This window comes from Vulpes lagopus, chromosome 14 (assembly GCF_018345385.1).
Source record: "Vulpes lagopus strain Blue_001 chromosome 14, ASM1834538v1, whole genome shotgun sequence".
NCBI classification, from domain to species: Eukaryota; Metazoa; Chordata; class Mammalia; order Carnivora; family Canidae; genus Vulpes; species Vulpes lagopus.
The window spans coordinates 16,496,032-16,521,721 of record NC_054837.1 but is presented as its reverse complement, the minus strand read 5'-3'; the positions used below and the strand labels follow the sequence as shown (position 1 = coordinate 16,521,721).

The following is a 25,690-nucleotide window of genomic DNA, read 5'->3' as shown; positions in this document are numbered from 1 at the left end:
GGTCCCCAAACTCCAGCCCCATTGGCCTACCAGCTGTTTCTCATACATATGCCCCAAAAGTTCCCACCTCTGCAATTTTGCTTAAGAAAAGCATCCCTTGTATCTCACTCTGTACAACTCCTCCTTGCCCTTTGGAGGCCTCCAATATGAAGCCTACCTTGATTGTCCCTGCTAGAAGAGGAAGGCCTGTGGAAGGAGGAAATGTATAGGCATTTGTGGAATGTTTTCTCTGTGCCAGGCATGTTACATAACCTCACAACAACTCCATGATGTAGTTTATTCTTGTCCTGTTTTATAGGCAAAAATTGGGGAGAAAACACCTGCTCCAGGTCACACAGCTAGGAAGGGTGAAGTTTTTGGATTCCTTGTCCAGTGCTCATTCTCCTGCTCCAATTGGAAGTACCCCAGAGCTGATTAAGGTAGAAATTCCCCTTCTTTTCTTCTTCATGGCTGATCCCTGAGTGAGGCCACCTGACCCTTTCCCTTCCCGCTGAAGCCAACGCTGCTGACACCTCTCCATTGGGACTTCAGCCAGGACTGGCTTTTGTTTCAGCTGCTTGTATGCTGAGTCGGAGCTTTGTCTCCCGGGGGCCCTCTCCCCTCCCTGCCTATAAGAGCCTGACCTCGGCTGGTCCCAGCATGTTCTGGCATATTCTCTGGGTCCGTCTTGGTAAGTCCCAGGCTTGGAGAAGGGGTGGGTTCCACGCTCTGAGCGAGCATTGTGGGAGGTGGGGAGACCAGGTCTCCAGTCCTGAGGATGTCACTGTGCCATCCTGAATGTCATCTTCACCCTTACCAAGGTCAGGTCCCCAACGTCAAGACGAATACCTGTCACCCCCATTTAAGAACAAGATTATTCCTATAGTCCTGTTGCCTCAATTGCAACCATTAGAGTCACTTTGTTGTGTCTGGTGCTGTCTTGGGGAGACTCTCTTAAACTTAGCACCCTGGCACCTGCTAGGGTGATCCAGCCCACTGGCAGTCACAGAACTTTTCCCATAGTGAGCAGATGAATTAAGACAGAGTGGGACTCAGAGGCAGTGGGACCCAGAATGGGTAAGTTTTGAGATGGTGTATAGGCTGAGAGTAAGGGAGATGACATTAGTCACTGAGCAAAGGTCACAGATGGAGAAGAAGAACGGACCAAAGCTACACTTTCTCCTAGCCTGGTCCTATCTGGATCCCATCTGGATCCCGACATTATCCAAACTAGGCTTTATCATCCAGAAGGAGAGCAGACGATCAGGGTGGAAGGCTATCACGTTCTTCTCTCATGTAGGGAGCTGGCAACATGACCCTGCAGTGCACCAAGTCCGCAGGACACTGGAAGGTAGGAAGAGGCATGGGGTGGTGTCTGAGGAGTGAGGGGGCGGGTGTAGAGGTCCAACCCACGTCCAGGGGACCTCCTCAATCCTCCTCCATTGAAGCCCCACCTCACTCTGGGGGGCATGTGATGAGGGCCCGCTTTGCCGAGGATGCATTCAAGGCTCAGAAAGAGGAAGGGACTTGCCCAAGGTATCGATTTGAACTTGGGTCTCCTGGTCCCTGGATTTAACCATCTACACTCTGGCAGAGATGGCAAACTGCTGATTGCACACAGTGTATGGGTGTGGTTTCTTTGGCCCCCTCTGTGTTAAAAATAATTTGTTTCCCTGAATTTATCATCAGCTTTTAAAAACCTGGAGGGTCCACAGAAACGTCCATATATAGCAATTGTCTTGAGAAATCGGAAAATCTGGCTGGCATTCCCAGGTGGCAAAAATAGGTGGCGCTGAGCAGAAATCACCCATTTGTGGAGTCTGGGCTTTGCATTTCATTTCCAGCCCTCCCCCATCCTTACCTACCTGGCCCCTGGGGGCATCCGAGTTTGCAGTCCTTACTGTACCTGCCCTGCCCCACCCTTAGTCCTGGGGTGAGGTCCTAATCCCTCATCCCCTACAGGACTCTAATGCTGGTCTCCACCTTTTGTTTCTGTCACAGATTGTGGTTTGGGATGAGGAGGGTTTCCAGGGCCGGAGGCATGAGTTTACTGCAGAGTGCCCCAGTGTGCTGGAGCTTGGCTTTGAGACTGTGCGATCTTTGAAAGTGCTGAGTGGAGCGTGAGTCTGGGGGACTGTGTGGGGAGGGAGAATTTGAGTTGGGGTGGGGCTGGGGGACAGGGAGGGATCTAGAAAGAGGTGTTCTAGGCGCTAACTTTTCAGGCTCTAACTGTACCAGTGTGACCTTCCTTGGGTCTGAAGTGCTAGGGAGTGTGCAAGACAGTAGTGTAAGGTTAAGCAGGTTGTGCACTGCCCAAACGTAGAAAGCATCATTCACACAGATCCTGCCTGCTGGATGAGGTGGGCTTGTAGGGGCAGACCTTTAAAATCTATTGTTGGGTCTGAAAGGCCCCTCTTAGACATAAGTTGAAAGCAAAAATAGAAGATAAAAAAATAGATATAGTAAAAAATAATGCTATTTATCTTCAGTTGAACGTTGTTGCTGGAGGCTCTGGGATAAGATAAGCTGAGTTAAAAGAAAAAAAGAAAGAGAGAGAGAGATTAATGAAATGTGAAACTGTAATGACACACTAACATCACACAGAGACTTCTAGATCAGCACCTCTCTGTAGAACTTTCTGCAATGGTGAAAATGTTGTTCCTCTGCACTATCTGATTTGGATCCCTGGTCACATGTGGCCTTTGAGGACTAGAAATGTAGCCGGTGCATCTAAAGAACTGAATTTTTACTTTAGTTTTATTTTATGTGAGTTTAAATTTAATTAGCTACAGGTGGCCAGTGGCTACTGCACGGGATAGAAATTTCTAGAAGTTTGGGAAGTAGCTTGAAAGAAGAACAATGTTCTTTCCACGTGATCTGGAGTCACTTTATACTGTGCCCGTGAGTGCCACTAAGGTCATCTTGGGTGGTATTTATGCACCTCACACCCCGGGGAGAATCTGTTTTGTGTGGGCGGGGAACTGGGGATCAGAGGGGAGCAGTGACCTGTCCAGGGATATGTCCAGCAAATTGACAGATCCTTCCTGGAAGGAGAAAATATGCTCAGCTTTATTACTCATATAGGACAGTCTGCTACGTAGCAAAGGCAAGGCCATCATGGTGGTAGTGTCGCTTGTCCCACAGAGTCGCTTGTCCCACAGGAGGACACCAAGAGGGGCCAGCTGACAGCAGGAGTGGTGAGCCCCCTGCTGTTGAGGAGCTCTCCGTGCTTCAGCTGTGGCTCCTGCTGGACGCCCTCCCCCAGGGTGTGGGGTGGGGGAGGTCCCATATCTCCAGGGAATCAGGGAGGGGATGAGTTACTGTCTCATGGCAGCCTCCCTCAAGGAAGGGAGGTAGGTGAGAGGGTCCTGTGGCTGCTCCTCACCAGACTGCCTGTCCTCCCACATTCCTGGAGGATCACGAGGAATCCCGCTGAGGCTTAGGTCAGCCTGCCATCAAGCCTTGTCTGTGTGACCTAGAGGACCTCATGCAAGATGGCCAGGCACCTGCCCGGAGCAGTTCCCCTACCTACGGGGCCTACAGCAAGGCGGTGAACTACACAGGGTCTGGGCTGGGTTTCTCCAGCTCGGCACGGTGGGTTTGGTGCTGGATGATTCTGTGATGGGGGCCTATCCTGCGCTTTCAGGATGTTCAGCAGCATCTGTAGCCTCTACTTGCTAAGTGTCAGTTGCAAACAACCTCTCCTCCCTCCTTCCAGTGTGACAACTAAAAATGCCCCTAGACATTGGTTAAATGCCTCCCCAGTGGTAACTCCTAAGTGATAACCATTGATCTGGGACTCGGAACGTGGGTCTCTTACCCCTTGCACTCTCTACCCCCTGTCCGCAGGTGGGTAGGCTTTGAGCATGCTGGCTTCCAAGGGCAGCAGTACGTGCTGGAGCGGGGCGAGTACCCGTCCTGGGACGCCTGGAGTGGAAACACAGCCTACCCCGCCGACAGGCTCACCTCCTTCCGACCGGTGGCTTGTGCTGTGAGTCCTTGCCACCACCTTGTCCCAGGAAGGCCTGAGCCGCTCCAGTGGGATTTGGGAACCGATCATCCCAGAGTTCAAATCCTCATGTCACTTCTTCAAGCCATGTGACGTGCCATCCCTCCCTCCCCTCTCTGAGCCTTGGTCTCTTCATCTTGAAATGGGGCCATGTCATGGGGAAGGCTCTGGACGAGATCACTGCACACATTGTGACCTTCATGGCTTCGGTTATGATATGAGCCCCTGTGTGTTTCACATCCTTCTTTTCATGACTTGGGGATCCTAGAGAAGCTGGGTGCCAGGGGTGGCAGGACAAGGTGGGGAGGAAGGTTCTATTTCTTCTCCCTGATTCATTATCAGTGTTCCTGATTTTATACTCCAGCTACTGTCTATGGAGTATGGGTGGAGGTGGGCATTATTATCTCCATCTAACAGATGGAAGAGCTGAGGCTTGAAAAGATGTGGGTTTTTCTCTTCAAAAACAACTCTCATTATTTTATTATTTATTTTTTTGTTTTTTAAACATTTTATTTATTCATTCATAGAGACACACAGAGAGAGAGGCAGAGACACAGGCAGAGGGAGAAGTAGGCTCCATGCAGGGAGCCCGATGTGGGACTCAATCTGGGATCAGGCCCTGGACTGAAGGCGGCACTAAACCGCTGAGCCACCCGGGCTGCTCACAACTTTCATTACTTTACAAATCACACAAGGCACATATATTTATCATCCAAAGTTCAGAAAGAAACCTGATATGTCAGAGGAAGAAGTCATACTCACATGTCTGAGACAGAAGCCCAGTCTTAACAGTGCCGGAGACTTCCTTTGGTCTTGTTTGTTATCAACAGATTCAATCTATACCAATTGTTTTTTTTTTTTTTTAAGATTTTATTTATTTATCATGAGAGAGAGAGAGAGAGGCAGGGACACAGGCAGAGGGAGAAGCAGGCTCCCTGCAGGGAGCCCGATGTGGGACTCGATCCCAGGACTCTGGGACCCGCCCTGAGCCAGAGACAGACGCTCCATGGCTGAGCCACCCAGGGGTCCCCATGGTTATTTTCTTTGTATACATTTCTGGATGGGCAAATGGTATATACCTTTTGTAAGGTTTCTGTAACCTCGTTACCCTTCCAAAATATTTTGTAAGGAAGGCTGATCTGGGGGGACAAGGGCAGGGGTGTCAGCAGAGGCTCCTGGGTTCTCGGCTGGGCCTCTGGTGGTCCAACCGTTTCCTCTTCCTATAGAACCACCGTGACTCGAGGCTGACCATCTTCGAGCAAGAGAACTTTCTGGGCAGGAAAGGCGAGCTGAGTGACGACTACCCCTCCCTCCAGGCCATGGGCTGGGATGGCAATGAAGTGGGCTCCTTCCACGTCCACTCGGGGGCGTAAGTGAATCCGAGGCTCTGCCTGGAAGAGAAGGAGAGGCTGTTGGGGGTGAGGTGTGTGGGGGGGATATGTCCCGTGAAAACTGTGTGCTGGGGACTTTGGGGCTCTGGTGCCCACATTCCAGAGGAGGACACTGAGGCACAGAGAGGTATAAGGTAAGAATATGTGGGATCTCAAGTGGCAGACTTCCATACCAAACTGATATTATGCCCAAAGGATACTGATTGACCCTTGCATTAGCTTCAGGCACAGCTGGATCCAGGTGCTACGGCAGGGTTCTGTCTTTTCCCCCCTCTTGCTGTCTTGCCTCATTGTGGCTAAATTCTCAGGCAAGCTCTTCCCAAGCAAAGGCCACACGGCAGCTTCATTCTTACCCCAGCCCCAGGGAAAGAGAGCGCCTTTTTCTCACTGATTCCACCAAAGGTTCCAGGAAAGGCTCTCACTGGCCCGACTTGGGTCATGTACTCAACTCTGAACCAATCGTCATGAGCAAGAAGGGGGTGGTCTGATTGGCTAGGGTTGGTCACATGCTCATTGCCAGGACTTGGAGGGGTGGCAGGGGGTCTCTCCCCAGAAGTGGGGAGAATGGATGTCCAGCCCTTAAGAAATAGGTGTGGCTCAAACATCCTGCTCCAAGTCCACCAGCTGCTAGGTGACTGAATCCAGCTTCAAACCCTGGAATGACTGACCCTTCTCACTCTTTCCCCAGGGGCTGGCAGGTGAAGGCCAAGATGCGTGAGGTCTTCACTTAGGGAGGACATTACAACCACCTTCTTGGAGTACCCTTAGGCTCCTGGCAGGGGTGAAGGTGAAGGTGGCAGGGGTTTTTTTTGTTTAACAATTTTCCTTTTTTTAACCATCAGAAAATCTAGTTGTTCCAAAGTAGGATGGGCCTCTTATGATTCCTGAATCCACTTCCCCCTTATAGAAGGGGTAATGGAAGCTCAGAAAGTGAGACATCAATTCTTGTCCAATCCTGAGCAATGTAGGGGGTCAATGAGTGGAAAGAACAATAGCCTTTGCCTTGGAAGGGCTTCTGGCTAAGAGAAGAGGGGAAGGAATAAGATTCCACACTCCCTCCTTCCATCCTTCCTCCCTCCCATCCTTCTTTCCCTCGTCCCTTCCTTCTTTAACTATTATTAGCCCCTCTTCTGTGCCGGGCATTGCACTATGCACAAGAGATCCCAATGAGCCAGACACACACAGCCCTACACCAGGAGCTTACCTGCTGGCGGAGGAGACGGACATTTTACAAGTAATCTGATACTTGTCTAATTATATGAGAACTACAGAGGACCAGTAAGGGACAGTGGCCTGAATTGGAGAACCAGCCCTCAAAACAAGCTGAAACCTGACTGATAATTATAACTTGGCTAGGCGCCAGGCTAAGAATGGCTGGAATGGTGTTCTTGGCAGAGGGAACAGCATGATCAAAGGCCCAGTGGTGGGGAGAGCAGGGCACATTCTAGGCAGTGAAGGAAGCCTGGGATGGCTGGAATGTGTATGCAGCATGGGAGCCTTTGCCCCCCTCATTTGGTCCCCTTGCTGATGCCTCTTTAGGGTAATGGTCTGCTTCTTCTGTTCCCCAGCTGGGTTTGCTCCCAGTTCCCTGGCTACCGAGGCTTTCAGTACGTGCTGGAGTGTGATCACCACTCAGGCGACTACAAGCATTTCCGAGAGTGGGGCTCTCACGCCCAGACCTTCCAGGTGCAGAGCGTCCGCAGGATCCAGCAGTGAGCAGGCGGCCCGGCTGCGGCGGCGGCAAAGAGGAGCAGACGTGTGCTTGTCTGGACGGAGGACCTGTGGCGGTTCTTCTGTGCACCCTCCTCTGCCTCTCCCTGCGGCCCCTGTGAGCCCAGCACCCATGTGAGCCAGTTCATGCACAGTCAGCACGAAACAAAAAAAAAGTAATAAAAAAAAGAAGATCTAGCGCTAGTTTGTGTTTTTTCAATTTTATTCATCCGCTCAAGCAACCTTGGTTTTTCCACTTTATTGATTTTTACTCGCTCATTTGTCTGTGTCCAGTTCACTCCATTGTACTCATACCATCACCATTTCCTTGCTTCTGTGTACTCTGGGTTTCCTTTATTCTTAATTTTTCTAGTTTGGGAGGGTAGACCCTTGGGTCATTCATTTTAGATGCTGCACTTCTAAATGACTGTAGAGTCATTGTAGAGCTATTAATTTCCCTGTGAGCACAGCTTTAGCTGCTTCCCCCACATTTGAATTGTTCAGTCTGATATTTCCCAGTTTTCTCCTGTGAATTCTTCTTTGGCCCATGGGTTCTTTAATGGTATGTTATCTTTTGGGATTTTTGAGATATTTTATTGTCATTGATTTGTTCTTAGTCCGTTGTGGACAGAGAACACATTCTGTCCGATTTCAATACTCACGCTCGCTTTCGGCAGCACCTATACTAAAATTGGAACAATATAAGATTTTAATACTCTGGAGTCCAGACTTAATTTATAGCTCAGCAGATGGGCTATTTTTGATAGACTTGGTTGCCCACTTGAGAAGTGTTTAAATTTTGAAGTTGTCGGTTGTGGTGTTCTGTCAATGTCACTTAGGCCAAGTTGAGGTTGGTTAGTGGTTTTGGCAAGTGTGGGTAAGATTTTTCTACATTTTTGCTGACTTAAAAAAAAAGATTTTATTTATTTATTCATGAGAGACACATAGAGAGAGGCAGAGACATAGGTAGAGGGAGAAGCAGGCTCCCCGTGAGAAGCCCGATGCAGGACTCAATCCCAGACCCAAGGATCATGACCTGAGCCGAAGGTAGACACTCAACCACTGAGCCACCCAGGTGCTCTGCTGATTTTTTTTGAACCTCAATTTAAAAAAAAAATATTTTATTATTTATTTAAGACACACACACACACACAGAGATAGTGAGGGATAGCAGGAAGGAGAGGGAGGAGCAGAGCTTGATCCCAGAACCCCTGGATCATGACCTGAGCCGAAGGCAGATGCTTAACCGACTGAGCCACCCAGGTGCTCCTAAACTTAAATTTTTAACCAATCACTGAGAGAGGGTTCTTAGTATCTCCTACTATATAACCTGGGTTTATCTGTTTCTCCTTTTAGTTTTAAGCATTTTTGCTTCCTGATTTTTTTTCTTTCTTCCAGAATGTTGATACTCTATTATTAGGTGCACTTACACCCAACATGGGCTTGAACTCATGACCCTGAGATCAAGAGTCACATGCTCTACCTCTACCGACTGAGCCAGCCAGGCACTCCTAGGTGCACTTCTATTGCTGATTGCTGTCTTCCTGCAAAATTGTTCCTAATTTGTGTTTTTAAAAGCCATGTGCAAAAGGAAGCAGTTCTCTCCCCTAGCAAAATTTCTCACATTCCTTTTGTCTTTACCCGCTTGGTTCACACACTACCGTGGAGTCTCATTTAACATCTTCTACCCTCTAAAGGAGGTCTTTAAAACAAATAAACAAATTCCCAATCCACTTGCAGCCGGAATGGGGAGATCCGGCCTAGCTCACGCGCTCTCCCCACCCCCAGGGTTCTTTATTATGTAGATTGCCTTAACTTCATAAGGCTTCTGGCCCTTTTTCCAGACTGTCTTCCTCTGCTGTAAGTAAGTGGGACAGAGACCGGACAGGGTGGGGTCTGAGCTGGCTGCTGGAAAAGATAACATTATCTGGCTCAGGAAGGGGAGGGATGTATCTGGAACGTTTGCTCTTGAGTAATCCTTAACCTCTCATTGGTTAGCATCCCATGCATTCAGACGATCTTTCCTGGGACCCCCTGTGCACCGGGCCCTGGGAAGTAGTAAACAAGACACTTTAAGTCCTTTCTCTCACCAGGCTGGATGGGGAAGTAGGGCAAGTCTATGGTGGGTCCCAATATCCTGTGATACTGGGGGAAACATCCAGGACTGTGTGGCTGGGGTGGGGGCAGATGAGAAGAGAGGGATGGGGGAGGCAGACGGTCCTTGGTGCTTATCTCTATGACCACGTCTTCTCTGAACTTGATCCCTGAGTGTCCAACTGTCTCCCTTACACCTCCCTGTGGATGTCTGTCTAATGCACATCTCAAACAGAACCCATCAACACGGAAGCTACACTTTTCCAGCTGTTCAGGCCAAACCTGAGGAATAATCCATAACATTTCTCTTTCTCTCTCACTCTGTAATCCCATCCACCGGCAAATCCTACAGGCTGGACTTTCAGGAGGTACCAGAATCCAATCGCTAATTACCACCCCCACTGGTCCAAGCCACTCTGTCCTCTCCTCCTCGTGGTGCCACTGCTCCCACCTTTGCCCACAAGCTACCTGTTCTCTGCCCTGGCAGCCAGGTGGTTAGTCCTGTTGAAAATGGAAGGCGGATCTTGTCACCCCCTTGCTCAAACCCTCCCACACTTCCCACCCCACTCCTAAGAACAAAACAAAACAGATCGGAACACAGCAACACTTTAGTAGTTCTCTCTGAGAGACTGGCCATCACCTGCCTCTCCCGTGGCCTCCCTGAACCTCATGTCCCTCTGGGGAGTCTTCACCGAACATGCCGAGTGCATTGGCTTGCTCTTTGCCAAAACAAAACACCACACAGACTAGGGAAGCTTAAGCGACAGATACAGATTTGTTACAGTCCTGGGGACTAAAGTCCAAGTTCCAGGTGCCATCAGACTTCATTTCTGGTGAGGTTTCTCTCCTTGGCTTGCAGGTGGCTTCCTCCTCTCTGTCTCCATGCGACCTACTCCTCTGTGTGTGCACCCCTGGGGGCCCTTCCTTTGCTTGTAAGCACCCAGTCCTACCCAGAGTCTGTGTCTCTATGAATAAATAAATAAAATATTAAAAAAAAGATTTTATTTATTTATGCATGAGCGACCAGAGAGAGAGAGGCAGAGACACAGGCAGAGAGAGAAGCAGACTCCATGCAGGAAGCCCGCCCGACCTGGGACTCCATCCTGCGTCTCCAGGATATCACCCCCTGAGCCAAAGGCAGCGCTAAACCACTGAGCCACTGGGGCTGCCTGAATCTGTGCTTTATACATAAAAATAATTAAGTTAAAAAAAAAAAAATTAAGTTTTTTTTTCCCTCCCCAAGAACCAATTTTTACCTCCTGGGGGCACTTTTGCTTCCAGGGGGAATGTATAACGGATGGGTTTTAAAGGAACAATAATGATGTCAAGAAATTACTATGAAGTTTAAATTATATGACATGAGGAAGGAACCAACATCACACGCACCATTAATATGATCATTATCATCATTATCATGAGGAAGGCATACTACCCCAGGTAAGGGGGCTGGGGGCAGAGATGGGGGGTACCAAAGCACAAGGACAGAGGCATAGAATAATGCCAACAATTTCCACCAACCATTCCTGAGAGCTTGTTCCTGGTACTAACAAAACCTCAGAATCCACAGAGATTGATTTCATTGTCCTCTCCGTAAAATTTCCTCACTTCTATATCTTCTTAATGCCTGTTCCCTAGGACTGACCATGAGAGCACTTCCTGGACAGGCTCCTACACCCGCAGCAGCACCCACTTCTTCCATAGTCTGTTTCCTAAAGCCCCGGTGAACGGCAGGACACAAACATGCAAACTAATTCATACTAGGTTGTAATTGGCTATCATGGCTAACTTAACATTTTCCTCTTGTGTTCTCAGGTCACTCCTTCCTTATGCAAGATGGGTCTGCCATGGGCAGCCCAGGTGGCTCAGTGGTTTAGCACCACCTTTGGCCCAGGGTGGGATCCTGGAGACCCGGGATCGAGTCCCATGTCGGGCTCCCTGCATGGAGCCTGCTTCTCCCTCTGCCTGTGTCTCTGCTTCTCTTTCTCTGTCTCTCATGAATAAATAAAGAAATAAAATCTTTAAAAAAAATAAAATAAAACCCATCAGAATCTTGAGGGCCCTAGGCTCAGGGAGGTTAAGCAACTTGCCTGAAGCCATCCAGCCTGTAAGAGGATTGAGCTCACTGTGGATGGTGTAAGGTTTGGAGGGAGAATTAAAGAGATCCTGGGCACAAAAAGCATTTATAAATGGCAAGTTGCTAGGTTCCTGTCCTCTCTTACTACTTCAGAAGTAGTCCCTCACACTTTAGTGTGAATAACCGGGGAGCCTCTGGTCTATCAGAGAAGAGTCTTGAATTCCTGGGGGACAAAGCAGGCAATATTTGCTGAGCGAATGAATGAATGAATGAATGGGGGAGGCTCATTAAAATTTGATGGCGGTCCCTGTTAAGAACCAGCCGGAGTCAAAGCCAAGAGTGAGACTGGTAACCACAAAAAATGGTACCCCAGATGTGAGATGGCAGCTGGAGTGACAGGCAATAAATGAGATAATTTGTCAGGGGTGATCTTGGGAGCGGAGGAAAGAGCATGAAATTATTTTCTCTATCTTGCCAGGAGACCAATTCTCCTAGGTAATAAAGGCAAGGGAACTTGAATTATTGATGCGATTTGGCCAGCAGCGATGGTAGGCACAGAACGCTCATCATCAAGAACACTGCACCCAGCCAGCAGGACTGACCACAGTGTCCAGAACTGTGGATCCCAAACCCACGTCCTCTGGGCCCAGAGAGTGGGGGACACTGGTCCAAGACCACACAGCAAGCACTTTCCACGTTACCACTCCCGGAGCTGGCATGGCACAGCGGGGGACAACACATTTGGAGTCATGCACACCTGGGTCTGAGTCTTGGATCCCAAGTTTATCAGCCAAGGTGACCTTCGGGGTGGTTGGGGGAGGGCTCTTGGCAGGTGAGGCTCTTTGATCCTTCACTCAGTGCCCTCTCTGTCCAGTTCCTTCTCTTGTCCACACTCCCCTTTCTCTACTGTCTCACTGAGCCACTCCCCTGGGAGTGATGAGGTGACAACACATCGCTGGAAACTGTCAACCAGAAAGGAAAGAAGCCACCTAGAATGGAAGAAGGTGAGAAGTGGAAGATCTCACTCCTGTTGGGTGTATTTGAGGGAGGAGGCCCTGAAGGAGGGAAGCAGGGAGGGGAGGGGTCAGAGGGACATGCTTTCCCCTGCACACCTATTCATCCCCAACAAGGACGAAAGCAGTGCCATGACAGTGACCCAGCCCCTGCCACGGTCTTTGTGGAGAGGAGAAAGAAAAGCATCTACCGAGCTTGCTGGGCACAGAGCCAGGCCCTCACACATCCATCCGGGCAGAGCTCCATCCGCTGGGGTGGCCCTGACTGCCAGCCCCGCCTCCCCCACCTGGCCCAGGGAGGAGCCTTGCACCGCCTGCCTGTTCCTACTTCCTGGGGCCTCTGTTTACTGGGGCCTTCATTACAGGATTAGAGGAGGGGAAATATCAACCAGGTGGGGGGCCCTTCCTTTCCCTATTGCAAGCTCCTGAATCTTCTGAGGGCAAAGCTAGAGGTGGCAGGCCCTTGGGTCCCCACAGTGGCCTCCCAGAGGCTGCAGTCTGCTCTTTCTACCCTCCGGGGACCTTCAACAGTTTCTGGGAGGAGCTTCTAGTTTAGAAAAATCATTCCCTGGGAGCCTGGGTGGCTCAGTGGTTAAGAGTCTGCCTTCAGCTCAGGTTGTGGTCCTGCGGTCCTGGGATCAAGTCCTGCATCGGGCTCCCTCTTAGGGAGCCTGCTTCTCCCTCTGCCTATGTCTCTGCCTCTCCCTGTATCTCTCATGAATAAATAAATAAACTCTCTAAAAAAGAGAGAGAAAAATCATTCCCTCTCCTTTCTGCACTGAATGGGGCTCGGATCCCAGAGGCCAGAACATGACCCTCGCCTGGTCAAAAATGGTCACCGTGATGGGCCAAGGATGGGCACATGACCCAATTTGAGCCAGGAGAGTCAGCTCTAGAATTTTGGTTGGAACCGTCTGGAAGGAGAAGTTCCCTTGGTGCTGGGCTTGCTAAGATCTGAGATGCGAAGTTGGAACTTGCCACCAAAGCCAGTCTTAGAACAGAAGCAATGGAGGGGAAAGCAGGTGTCAGAAATGGCCAGAGTGAGTCTCACTGGCCTATGACTCAGATGTCCCCTGTGCCTTTTATCACAGGGACCTAATAACACTCTCTCCCTGCCTTTTCTTTTTCTTTTTGGCCCAAGTTATTCTAGGATGGGTTTCTGTCATTTACACTTGAAAAGCCCCCCTCCTCCCCCTTTTACTTCTCCAAACCCAGGGGCGGAAAGGAAGAGGACCTCACCACATCCCCTGCTCAGTGCCAGCTAGGGCCTTGGGTTTTCTTTCCGGGAAGGTGGTTCCTTTTCCCCCCCCCTCCCCTGTAGCTCAGAAGCTCCTGGCCCCTCACCCACCGGCTATTGTAAGGCTTCGGTGACCACCATCTGTCTTGATCCCTGTCTCAGGCCCCGCTCCCCCCACAGCAGGCATGATTCACCCCTTTGCTCAGATGAGAAGACTGAGGCCGGGAGAGGCACGTTGACATGCACAAGTTTGAGCAGGGAACTGCAAGCAGGGCTGGAATTCCAACCCGGGACGCCTGACTCAATGTCCAGGGTCCTTCCTTCTCTCCCCCTGTGGAGAAGCATGACACTGATTTCTTCGCTGAGATTCAACCAAAAAGCTCGGCCCCATGGGGCTGGGGTCTCAGGCCCCTCCGCCCCCAGGCTGCTGGGGAGCACACCTGGGTCTCCCATCCCGGGACCCTCCTCCTGAGACCTGCGCCGCACTGCCACCTGGTGGTGGCTGGCGAGAAGCACACCCTCCCAGTCGCCGTCCGAAGGAGGCTGCTCTGCGGGGGGCAGTGGGTTGGTTACACACAGGGGCGCGCGGGGGGGGGGGGGGGGGGGGGGGCTTTCTGCGAAATGGAGCCAATATTAGATTAGGGGTCCTGATATTCCTTCTCTGCTTTCAGTATCAGCCACCGCCATGTCTCTCTGCCACGTTATTTTTCTCCTTGTAGACCTTGGACACCCACAAAACGAATCACATTCTCTTTTTGCCTAGGCGGCCAGGGTGCTCAGAACCAATGTACAGTCCTCCGGATTATTAGCAACTAGATAGAACCGTGTGACAGGCATTTGGAAGAGGAACTCAATTCCTGGTTCCATGTTCCTTTCTCCGAGACTCATTTTTCTATCTTATTTCACATTTAGTTTTCTGGTTATGCTGAGCTTTATTATAAACCACTTTAACTCCCTCTTTTTTGGGAGGGGAAGGGGACAAAGCAAAGTTATACATTCAGAAAGAACTTGCTTACTTTTTGCAAGCCTCAGTTCCTTCCCCTGTAAAGTGGGCCCAAGTATCCCTGCCTTGAAGGGTTTTGCTTGGTTTGAGGAGACGCTCACTCAGTTACTATAAGTGCCTACCCTATTTCCACCCCTCCACCCCACAGGGCCCTCTGCTCTTGCCTACGGCAAGCCAGGATGCATAAGGGATCCCAAGTAGAGATCACTTTGTCCCCAGTCCCACTCTGTGATCAGCAGGCCAACTGGGTGCCCCAGCCGGAGCCTGGTGTCTGGGGTTCAGCCCCTGGCTGCCTGCTGGAGGACGTTTGGCCTCCAGAATCTCCCACCTCCTGCCTGCAGGCGCCGTGGCATTCCCAGCTGATTTGCAGAGAACCCAGATGCATCTCATAAATAAAGAATGTACTGTTCTGCAGACTGGCTGCGGCATGGGCACGTGGGGGTGGGAAAGTCTGGAATAGACAGGAGCCATGGGAGACAGGGAGGGTCGTATGGGGGCTGCTGGTCAGGGCAGGGCGACCATGAGAACCCGGGGAGGTATATTGGGAGCAGGGTGGGGAGGCGGCTTTACGTGAGGCCAGGATCTGACATGGATTGTTGGGACTGCATCTTGGTTCAGACACCCTCTAGCTGTGTTTCTTTAGCCTCAGTCTTCCTTGTCTGTAAAATGGCAATGACATCAATCCGTGGCACCATCGGGCTATTATCACTATTGCTTTTATTTTATTTTTAATTTTTTTTCTTAGAGTTTCTACCTATGTATTTATATAAGAGAGAGTAGGGGGAGGAGCAAGGGGAGAGGGAGAGAGGGAGAATCTCGAGCAGACTCCCCACTGAGTGAGGAGCCAGACGCAGGGCTCAATCTCATGACCTGAGCCGAAACCAGCAGACACTTAACCGACTGAGCCACCCAGGCTCCCCATAACTATTGCTTTTATAGTGTTAGGCCAGAACCAAGAACATGGCAAATGTTCAGTGTTATTTGCTCCGAGCTTCCTTAGTGTCTTCCCCAAGACTTTTGTGTGGCTTCTGCTACGGGCAATGAGTGGGGTGGGATGAGGACCACAGGGATGCAAAGGAAACAGGGGGAGGTGCTCAGGGCAACAGGTGCAGGTGCAGGTGAGCAAGAAGGCACAGACACAATCATCGCTCACAGGAGGTTACCAAGTGCCTGAAAGGGGGGTGCGTTTCTGCGAGCATGTCAGCTTGAAGTGTCTGATTGGTTTATGAAGGAGAAGGTAAACTTTGGAAGACAGAAGGAGCTGGGGACCATGGGGACACCATGATTACACCATCAGCTTGGCCACCCTGGAATAGAGCCCTTGGGTAAGTCACTTTTCTTGCCCCGTCTCTGTTTTCCCATCTATGAGATGGTTATCCAGAACTGCAGTGTTTTAAGCTGCAGTTTAGTTATTCTTTGGACAAACATACACTGCGGGCCTCCTATGTGTTGGACCCTCTGCCAAGCCCCGGTGATGCCGCAGTGGCAAAACAGAGCAGTTTTTTCCCACGGGGCATCTCATAGATTGGCTGGGGAATGTGCATGGGTCCCACCGACAAGCAAACAGATCTGTGCAATCCCAAACTGAAATCAGCCCTAAAGGAGAGGGACATGGGTGAGCCAGGGAGTGTGTGTAAGTAATGGGCTCGACTTCCACCTGGCGGTCAGAGGAGGCTTCCCAGAGATGATGAGGCTGCAGGGCAGGGCTGGGCTGGGAGGTGTGAGGCCTGAGCAGGAGCCTGGTGAGGGACAAATGCAGAGAGTCGACAGGGGCCAGGCCAAGGTGGGGATCTTGCTTTGCCTCCTGAGACCTGTGGGACATCACCGGCTGTGTGGGGGTGCCTTGAAGTCAGCTTTGCAGTTCCAGAGTCTTCTGGCTGGGGTGAGGGGGTCAGATTGGAGGGGGGGGGTGGGCTGCAACGGAAGCTGGACATGCCAGAAGGGGATGGTGGAGGCAGAGACCGCAGTGACATGGGGTGCAGTGAGGATGACTTGGTGGATTGTTCATGAGGATATGCTGACAGGACTGAGGGTGCCTTGGATCTGGGGGTGAGGGGGCATGGCTCCCCTCCAGTGTTGAGGGTCCTTGTAAAGTCTTCCGCGGGGCTCCTCTGGCTGCCAGCATCTGCCCATAAAGGGGAAGAGAGGAGGTGGGAGGGCGGGGAGGGCGGGGAGGATAGGGAGGCGGCGGTGCTGGCGGCTGGATGAGGTCTGTGCCTTTTTCTGGCAGCAGCAGTGAGCGGCTGGCCGGCTGCAGCACCTGCTGGGGCGTCTGGGAGGGCTGGGAAGCAGGTGCGGGGCGTCTGGAGGGGGTCTGTTTGCAGATGGATAACGAGATGGGATGGATGACAGCAACACACACTCTGCCCCCCTTCTCTGTTGTCTGGACACAAAAGCCAAGACAAAGGAGCATTGGGGACGCAGGACACAGTGCACACAGGCAGGCCCATAGAGCAGACACATGCTGGAGACAAAGGAGAGGCCCCCGGGCAGAGGCAGAGGCAGGCCCACGCAGAACAAGGGGTGCAGAAGCAGGGAAGTCTCCCTTGACCTTGGGCAAGGCCTCCTTGTTTCTGGGCCTTGCTCTGGGCCCTGTGTATGAGGAGGCTGGGGGAGACCAGGGGGCCCCAACTTTGCCAGTCCCATCAGACTCTTTCTTAAAGGAAAACAGGTCATGGACTCCACAAATTCAAGGGTACACTTTCAGGTCGTGAGGATGATAAAGGAAGGGACCATGAACGTGGGGCGGGGTTGACACTGGCCTGTGTTTAGTCAATTCAACAGCATCTTCGTACATGGGGAAGAGAGTAGTGGGGTCTGTGGAGTTCCTAAGGCCCCTTCCAATGACTTCCCCAGAGTATGAAGCTCCAGGCCTTTGTGAATCTCTAGTGGCCCGTCCAACAGAGAGAGACAGAGAGAGCCAGAATTTACTGAAGCCATGAGTGGCCTATGTGTTTTCCACACTCTGGTCACTGAAGTCTCCTAAAAGCCTTCCAAAGAGGTTATTCCATTTTACAGAATGTACCGAGGCCCAGAGGGGCAAAGTCCCTTGCCCAGAGTCACGTGGAGAGTAAGAGGTAGAAGCGAGATTCAAACTCAGGTCTGCCCGTTGGATGTCCTTGTCTTTGCTGACAGGAAGGCAGAGAAAGGCAGCAAGACAAAGAGTGAGTCGGCGCGGGGTCTGACAGTCCCTAGTGGGCTCTTTCATGCTTCTGCAGACAGCTGGGGAAGTAGGGATGCTTGCTGGTGTTGTTCGGACACCTAGATACAGCTGTGCCTGAAACCAGTGTAGCTCTGGACTCGTTTCTGCTACTTGAAACTGAAAAGATCCTGAAAAGAATACTGATGATAGAGTTATTCTTGTGATGTTCCTTTTCTTGTGATTTTTCAGCTCTCAATACCAGGTACAGCATCTGGCATTTGCTCAGCCTTTTCTTGATCTCCAAGGCTAGTTGGGTCACTCATATTTACTCCCATTAGCTGCTCAGTCTTCCTCCCTTACAGCGTTGGTCATAGTGACTTCTACTTGCAAAGTAGCTTGTCTCTGTCCCAGGCTAGGCCCGGTTGGCACGTAGTGGGTGGAACCTTCTCAAACCAGGGAGGTTTGTTAGGCTTGGCATGGGCTCTGCTGGGTGAGATTGTGCAGTGAGTGGGTGATGGGGCAACGAATGATCCACTGTCCCTGTGACAGATGTCCCCTTGACTGACACCTGGTGGTCCCTGAGACTCCCTGCTGATGGCAGCCTGGAGGTGGTGAGGGGTTGATGCACAAGGAGCATCCTTTAATCACGACAGGTAAGAAGAGCTGGTGGTTAACTACCCTGGCGTCCTTGACCTCAAGTGGGATGACTCAGGTGTGTCCCACTTGGACCCAGGCTCCCAGAGGACCTCGGTAGGATGGGGTCCTAGCTGCCCACAACACCCAGCAAATTGCTATGGACTGAATTGTGGCCCCCACCCCAAATTCATATGTTGAAGCCCTAATCCCCAAGGTGACTCTATTTGGAGATGGAGCATTTATAGGGGTCATTACGATTGAATGTGGTCATAGGAGTGGGGTCTTAATCCAACAGGACTGAGGTCCTTATAAGAAGAAGAAATGGGATTCCCATGCATAGAGGAAAGACCATATGAGGATGTAGCAGGAAGACAACCATGGAAAGAGGCCTCAGGAGAAAGCAATCCCGAAGGCACCTTGACCGTGGACTTTCAGCCTTCAAAATGGTGAGATCATGAAATCTGGTTTGTAAACCACCTAGTCTGTGGTATTTTGTTATGGCAGCCACAACAGACTAAGACATGCCTTAACGCACCTCTTCTGGCTTTCTTCTCTTCACTATCTCTAACTAATGCTTCCTTGGATCATCTCCCAAATTAACCACTTGCACTTGAACCCCTGTGTCAGGGTCTGGGAAAGTCCAGACTAATACACCTGTCCACGCCTTATCCAGTGGGGACACATGAGGGGAGCCACTGGAGGCAGGACAGAGGTAAGATCCTGAGGAACACTGAACTCTAGTCTTCTGTGGAACTGATCCTGAACCAGCGACGTCCCTCTGCGACTAAGGCAGGGATTAACTGCTGCTGTGCATGCCAGGGCAGGTGAACGGACCCCAGAGGGACCTCTGCAAGGTGACTGGGGCGGGGGGAGGGGGGGTTGTCATTGTTCTTCAGCTGACTGTGGGGAAGGCACGTCCTTCCCAGGGAGAAGATGGGATGAGCATAAATGCAGATGGATTTTTCGAGATTCTGAGTGAGGGTTCTAGAATCAGACAGTGACTGGGTGTGAGTCTTAGCTCTGCCACTTTCTAGCTGGCTGACCTTGGGTAGATCACTTCCTCTCTCTGAGCCTCACTTTCCTTATCAGATGATATCCACACTCCCTCAGAGGGTGTTAGGCTGGAATGTAGATAAAGCACTTGGAACTGTGTCAAGAAAGTGGACAAGGGGTCAAGTTCATTGCATTTAAAGGTGATTCCAGGGGGCAGGAGAATGCCATGGCTGTGGGGAATTGTTGAAAGGCACATTCTTTCTAGGACATGCCAAACGCAGCAGCTCTCCTCTGCGATAAGGTGCTTCCCCCTGCATTCAGGGAGCCCCACCCTCATCCTGGATGAGGATGGCTGCTTTGAGGACTCAGAACAAAATTTTTTATCTGGGTGGGACAGAGAGCTGCTTGCTCAGGGAACAGCTGTCAGAGAAGAGCTCCCCTGAGGCTGTGATGGATGCACACAGTCTTGGTCAATAACATAGCTTGAGGGCAGACTAAATATTTTCCCTGCAGCCCTTCCTCAGGGGGCACAGCAGGTGTGGCCAAGCAGAAAGGTGGTGATAGTGCTGCTGCTGCTGCTGCTGCTGCTGCTGGGGTCTGTGTGATTAGTTTAGGTAACAAGGTAAAGAAACTCACCTTGTCACTAACTCTAGAACCCCCTGACTGCATGCATTGGGACAGTATAAAAAGGAATGAGGCACAGAGAGTCATATTTCCCAAAAAATTGGAAAGAGAGACTCTAACAAATCCTTGTTCACTCATGTTCATGGTGGCATGACTCACAACCATCAAAAGATGGAAACCACGCAAATCTGGACGAATGGGTAAGCAAAGTGTGCTATATTCATATGCTGGAATGGTATTCAGGGGTAGAAAGGAATGGAATACTGAGTGGCACCTACTACAGCGTGGATAAACCGCAAAAGCATTCTACTGAGTGGAAGAAGCTGGAACCCAAATGACAAATGTTGTATGATCCCATTTATAGGAAGTAAGCAAAAGAGGTAAATCCAGGGCAGCCCCGGTGGCCCAGCGGGTTAGCACCACCTTCAGCCTGGGGTGTGATCTTGGGGACCCTGGATCGAGTTCCATGTCTGGCTCCCTGCATGGACCCTGCTTCTCCCTCTGCCTGTGTCTCTGCCTCTCTCTCTCTCTCTCTCTCTGTCTGTCATGAATAAATAAACAACATTTTTAAAAAAGAGGTAAATCCATAGAAAGAAGGCAGATTAGTGGTTGCCAGCAGCTGTGGGGAGGGGACGATGGGGAGTAACTGGTCAATGAGTGTGGGGTATATTAGGGTGACGATTGTGTCTGGGAACTAGACAGAGGTGGTGGGCACACACTGTGAATATTCTCAGCTTCTGTGCCCTGAAGGAAGCAATTAACACAACTAAAAGGCAACTTGATGAATGGGTGAAGATACTTACAAATGACATATCCAATAACAGATTAGTCTTCAAAATGCATAAAGAACTGATGCAGCTCAATACCCAAAAAACAGGTAATCCAATTAAAATGGGCAAAAGGCATGAACAGACATTTCTCCAAAGAAGACACCCAGGTGGCCGACAGACACATGAAACGGTGCTCCACACCATTCCCTCATCACCAGGGAAGTGCAAATCAAAAGCATAATGAGGTATCACCTCACACCTGTCAGAATGGCTAAAACCAGAAACACAGGACACAGCAGATGTTGGCGGGGATGTGGAGGAAAGGAGGATCCTCGTGCACTGTCGGCGGGGATGCAAACTGGTACAGCCACTGTGGAAAACAACATGGAGACTCCTCAAAAAGTTAAAAATAGGACTAGCTACCCTGTGATCCAGGAATTGCATTCCTGGGTATTTAACCCCCCCAAACAGAAAAACTCAAATTCAAAGGGATACATGTACTCCTGTGTTAATACCGGCATTATTTACAATAGCACAACTATGGAAACAGCCCTTGTCCACTGACTGACGAACGGATGAAGAAGATGTGGTACATAAACACAGAGGAATATTACTCGGCCATCAAAAGAATGAGATCCTGCTATTTGCAACAACAGGGAGAGAGCTAGAGTGTATTAGGCTGAGTGAAATAAGTCAGAGAAAGACAAATACCATATGATCTCACTGATATGTGGAATTTAAGAAACAAAACAAGCAAAGGAAAAAGAGAGAGAAGCCAAGAAACAGATTCTTAACTACAGAAGACAACTGCTGGTTACCAGAGAGGGGTGGTGAGGGGATGGGGGAAATAGGGGATGGGATTAAAGCATACACTTATCACGATGAAAAAAAAATATTGGGATCCCTGGGTGGCTCAGCGGTTTAGCGCCTGCCTTTGGCCCAGGGTGTGACCCTGGAGACCCGGAATCTAGTCCCACATCGGGCTCCCTGCATTTCTCACTCTGTGTCTCTACCTCTCTCTCTGTGTGTCTCTCATGAATAAATAAAATCTTAAAAAAAAAAGAAGTTACTCCTTTAAAAAGGAGTAAAAAAAAAAATATTTACAAGACAAGAAAACAAAGTGGTTAGTTTTATACTATGTGAACTTCAACTAAAAAGTCCCCAACAGGTGTGGGGAGGGACATGAGTGCTCAGCGGTACCCAGCGTATAGATGGGACTCACGCTGGGACCCTGGCCTCTGGGGCACCTGGTTTCTCCAGGAGCTGCTTTAGGGATAAAGAGAACCCTGTCTCTACCCCCGCTTCTGGACATGTTACCATTATCAGAATTCCCTGGAATGCTTGGGCTGAGTGGCACTGTCATGAGCCAAAGAATCTTGCTTGTGCATCCTTGTGGGAATGGGTGAACTACCTGGTCCAGTTTAAAGGAGCAAAGTTGATTCTCAAGTGGATCCTCTGAGATGTATGATGGCACCTCCTCCCATTGCCATGGCAACCAACACTCCATCATATGAGTCTCAGGCCATTTTCAAGAGAGGCAGAAGAGAGAACATTGACACTTCTCTTTGGGGTTCCATCTGGTGTTCTTATCGGCTTGTGGGTTCTTGGGGCCCGAGTTAGCTCTGTAAATGTCACCTGGAAGACTGGAGTTCCTGGCAAGACGGGGTGAGGATGACATTTACCATCTTGGGGTGTGCTCGGCAAGGTCCCGGGCCTCCCCACAGGATAAGGTGAGAGTCAGAGTTACATTGATGGGGAGGCAAGAAGGGTGCCAGCTCTAGCTATCAAACTGGATGTGAATCCCAAAGGAGGTGGTACCAGTGCCCTGAGACTGGAGGATGAAGAAGGCTCTGTGGGTTTCCAACCCACCCCAGGAAAAGGGAGGATTTTTGCTCACCATAAAGGCACTCAACAGGTAGACAGAAAGAGGGCATAGGATCAGCGGAGCCCCCAGGACAGCTAGTTTGGGCTCCCCATGATAAGGAAATGTGCTGTGTTATAGGACTGGGGCAGAGGACAGCCAGGCGGGTTCAGGCTGTCTTTGGTGTCTGCTGGACATGGGTTCTGACCCCTCCTTGTGTTATTCAGTTCATGGCTCACCCTGAGTCCACCTGAGTTAGACGATCCCCTCACAGTGAGCCCCCAGTAGCTTCTCATGATCATTTCTTTTGCCTGCCACCCTCCCTACCCGCACCCCTTCTCTCAATGCTCTCCTTGAAAAGATATCCCTAGAATGAAACATACTTGGAGGGATCCCTGGGTGGCACAGCGGTTTGGCACCTGCCTTTGGCCCAGGGCGCGATCCTGGAGACCCGGGGTCGAGTCTCACGTCAGGCTCCTGGTGCATGGAGCCTGCTTCTCCCTCTGCCTCTTTCTCTCTCTGTGTGACTATCATAAATAAATAAAATTCAAAAAAAGAATTAAAAAAAAAAAGAAACGTACTTGGAAATAGGACCACAGGCTCATTGTTGTTCATCTTTTTTTTTTTTTTTTTTAAAGATTTTATTTATTTATGAGAGACACAGGCAGAGGGAGAAGCAGGCTCCAATGCAGGGAGCCCGATGTGGGACTCGATCCCGGGACTCCAGGATCATGCCCTGAGCTGAAGGCAGAGGCTCAACCGCTGAGCCACCCAGGCATCCCACATTATTGTTCATCTTTATTTATTTAAAAAAAAAAATTTTTTTTTTATTATTTATTTATGATACAGAGAGAGAGAGAGAGAGGCAGAGACATAGGCAGAGGGAGAAGCAGGCTCCATGCACCGGGAGCCCGACGTGGGATTCGATCCCGGGTCTCCAGGATCGCGCCCTGGGCCAAAGGCAGGCGCCAAACCGCTGCGCCACCCAGGGATCCCCCTATTGTTCATCTTTAAGAAGCCCCAGGGAAAAAGAGAAGTGTTGAAGATCTGGAAACAGACAAGTGACTTGATTTTTTTTTTTTTTTAATCCAAATGGATATTGGAAATGATAGGCTGATACTCAGGAGAATTTGAGAACAGATTACAAAACGAGTGACTTGGGAATACTTTAAAAAAAATCTTCCTTAAAAAAAAAAAAAAGTCTTCCTTTTGTTTGTGGTCTGGGGATCCAGGGGAAAGTAGTAGACCTGATAACTGCAATATTTTGGCTGCGTCCTCTGGGCAATGCTGTGACCACACCCCATCTTGCCTTTTCTCTAGCTGTTCCACATGAGTCTTCTCTGCAAGGATTGCTAGCTCTGCCAGGGCAGGGGCAGTATCTGGGACCTCCTCTGGGATCTTCAGGGTTCCCGCAATGTCCTTGGGCTGGGTACATTGGCAAAATGCTATAGGTCTGTTGAGCGGGATTTGGATTTCCTGGAGACCAAAGCAGGGGTGGAGGGTGGCATCCGAGGAGGAGATGGACAATGTGGAAGACAGCCTGCAAACGTGGAACCTGAAGTGGTCAGTTCAAATCCTGCCTGGGTCCCCTACTGTGGCTGTGGGCAGCTCTCACAGCCTCTCTGAGTCTTAATGTCCTTATCTGAGCAATGAAAATGATAAGTGACAGAGAAGTGTAAAAACTAAATGGATGTCATAGCATTATAATAATAAAAATTATGTTTTGAGCCTTTATGTGCCAGGCACTGTGCTAAGCTGCCCTCTGCCGTGCATTTCCACATTTAACCCACATAACCCTATGAGGCGGATTCCATCATTATCTTTACTTTATGGACTAGGAAACCGAGTCTCAGGAATGGTGTGTCCAAGGTCATCGGCTAAGGGACGTGGACAAAGCTGAAATTAAATAAAACCCAGGACAGGCTGGTTATAGAGGCCACCGGAACCGTCTAGCATTGGTGCCCAAGCTTGAATGTGCATCAGAATCCCCTGGAGGGCTTGTTAAAATGCAGATCTCTGGGCCCCACCCCAGAGTTTTCCACCCGGTAGTGCTGGCGTTGAGACCTGAAATGGGCATTTCTAGCAAGTTCCCAAGTGATGCTGATGCTCCTGGTCTAGGACCACTTTCTGGCATTACTGCTCTACCGAAGGGTGGGTACTAAGCAGAGGGCTGTTCAAAAAACAAAGGACCAAACCTATAAAAGTGGTCAGGCCGAGGGGTGTCGTGGCACGCACGCGGGCTGAAGGCGCGGGCAGGGGTTCGAATCTTCCCTCCACCGTAAGCGCGTGTCCACCTGGCAGGATTCATCGAGAAGCACACCGAGAGCCCCCCGCAGGTGAGGCGCCTGGTGCTCCGGGGCCCGGGTCCCGGGTCCGCTGATTGTGCGGGGCTCAGGGCTGGGGCTCCGGGCCAGGGCTCCCGGCTTGGGCTCCGGGCTAGGGCTCCCGGCTTGGGCTCCGGGCCAGGGCTCCCGGCTTGGGCTCCGGGCTTGGGCTCTTGGCTAGGGCTCCGGGCTAGGGCTCTGGGCTAGGGCTCTGGGCTAGGGCTCCCGGCTAGGGCTCCGGGCTTGGGCTCCGGGCTAGGGCTCCGGGCTTGGGCTCCGGGCTAGGGCTCCCAGCTTGGGCTCCGGGCTAGGACTCCCCTTGGGCTCCGGGCTAGGGCTCCGGGCTAGGGCTCTGGGCTAGGGCTCCCGGCTAGGGCTCCTGGCTAGGGCTCCGGGCTAGGGCTCCGGGCTAGGGCTCCCGGCTTGGGCTCCGGGCTAGGGCTCCGGGCTAGGGCTCCCGGCTAGGGCTCCGGGCTAGGGCTCCGGGCTAGGGCTCTGGGCTAGGGCTCCCGGCTAGGGCTCCCGGCTAGGGCTCCGGGCTTAGGCTCCAGGCTTGGGCTCCCGGCTAGGGCTCCCGGCTTGGGCTCTGGGCTTGGGCTCCGGGCTTGGGCTCCCGGCTAGGGCTCCGGGCTAGGGCTCCGGGCTAGGGCTCCGGGCTTGGGCTCCGGGCTTGGGCTCCCTGCTTGGGCTTGGGCTTGGGCTCCGGGCTTGGGCTCCCGGCTTGGGCTTGGGCTTGGGCTCCGGGCTTGGGCTCCCTGCTTGGGCTCCGGGCCAGGGCTCCGGGCTTGGGCTCCGGGCTTGGGCTCCCGGCTAGGGCTCCGGGCTAGGGC

General features: G+C 51.1%; 1 protein-coding gene and 1 long non-coding RNA gene across 5 annotated transcripts in view; both read left to right on the top strand.

Annotated features, from left to right (window-relative positions):
• CRYBA4 (crystallin beta A4) overlaps positions 1–7,276 on the top strand; it is a 29,500-nt gene extending 22,224 nt beyond the window's left edge. For 2 of the 4 annotated variants that reach the window (XM_041729032.1, XM_041729035.1), the window contains exons 2-8: positions 299–419; positions 554–670; positions 1,280–1,330; positions 1,981–2,099; positions 3,829–3,970; positions 5,215–5,357; positions 6,948–7,276. In XM_041729032.1, coding sequence (XP_041584966.1) covers positions 1,292–1,330; positions 1,981–2,099; positions 3,829–3,970; positions 5,215–5,357; positions 6,948–7,095 — 591 coding nt within the window. In that variant the 5' untranslated portion in view covers positions 299–419; positions 554–670; positions 1,280–1,291 and the 3' untranslated portion in view covers positions 7,096–7,276. The remainder of the gene's footprint in view (positions 1–298; positions 420–553; positions 671–1,279; positions 1,331–1,980; positions 2,100–3,828; positions 3,971–5,214; positions 5,358–6,947) is intronic. The other 2 variants (XM_041729033.1, XM_041729036.1) reach the window with 1 other exon arrangement.
• A 10,850-nt stretch (positions 7,277–18,126) lies between these two features.
• Positions 18,127–23,414, top strand: LOC121475360. The gene is made up of 3 exons (XR_005983731.1): positions 18,127–18,305; positions 18,584–18,734; positions 23,386–23,414. It is a non-coding gene; the product is annotated as an uncharacterized LOC121475360 (long non-coding RNA).
• Positions 23,415–25,690: the final 2,276 nt, after the last annotated feature.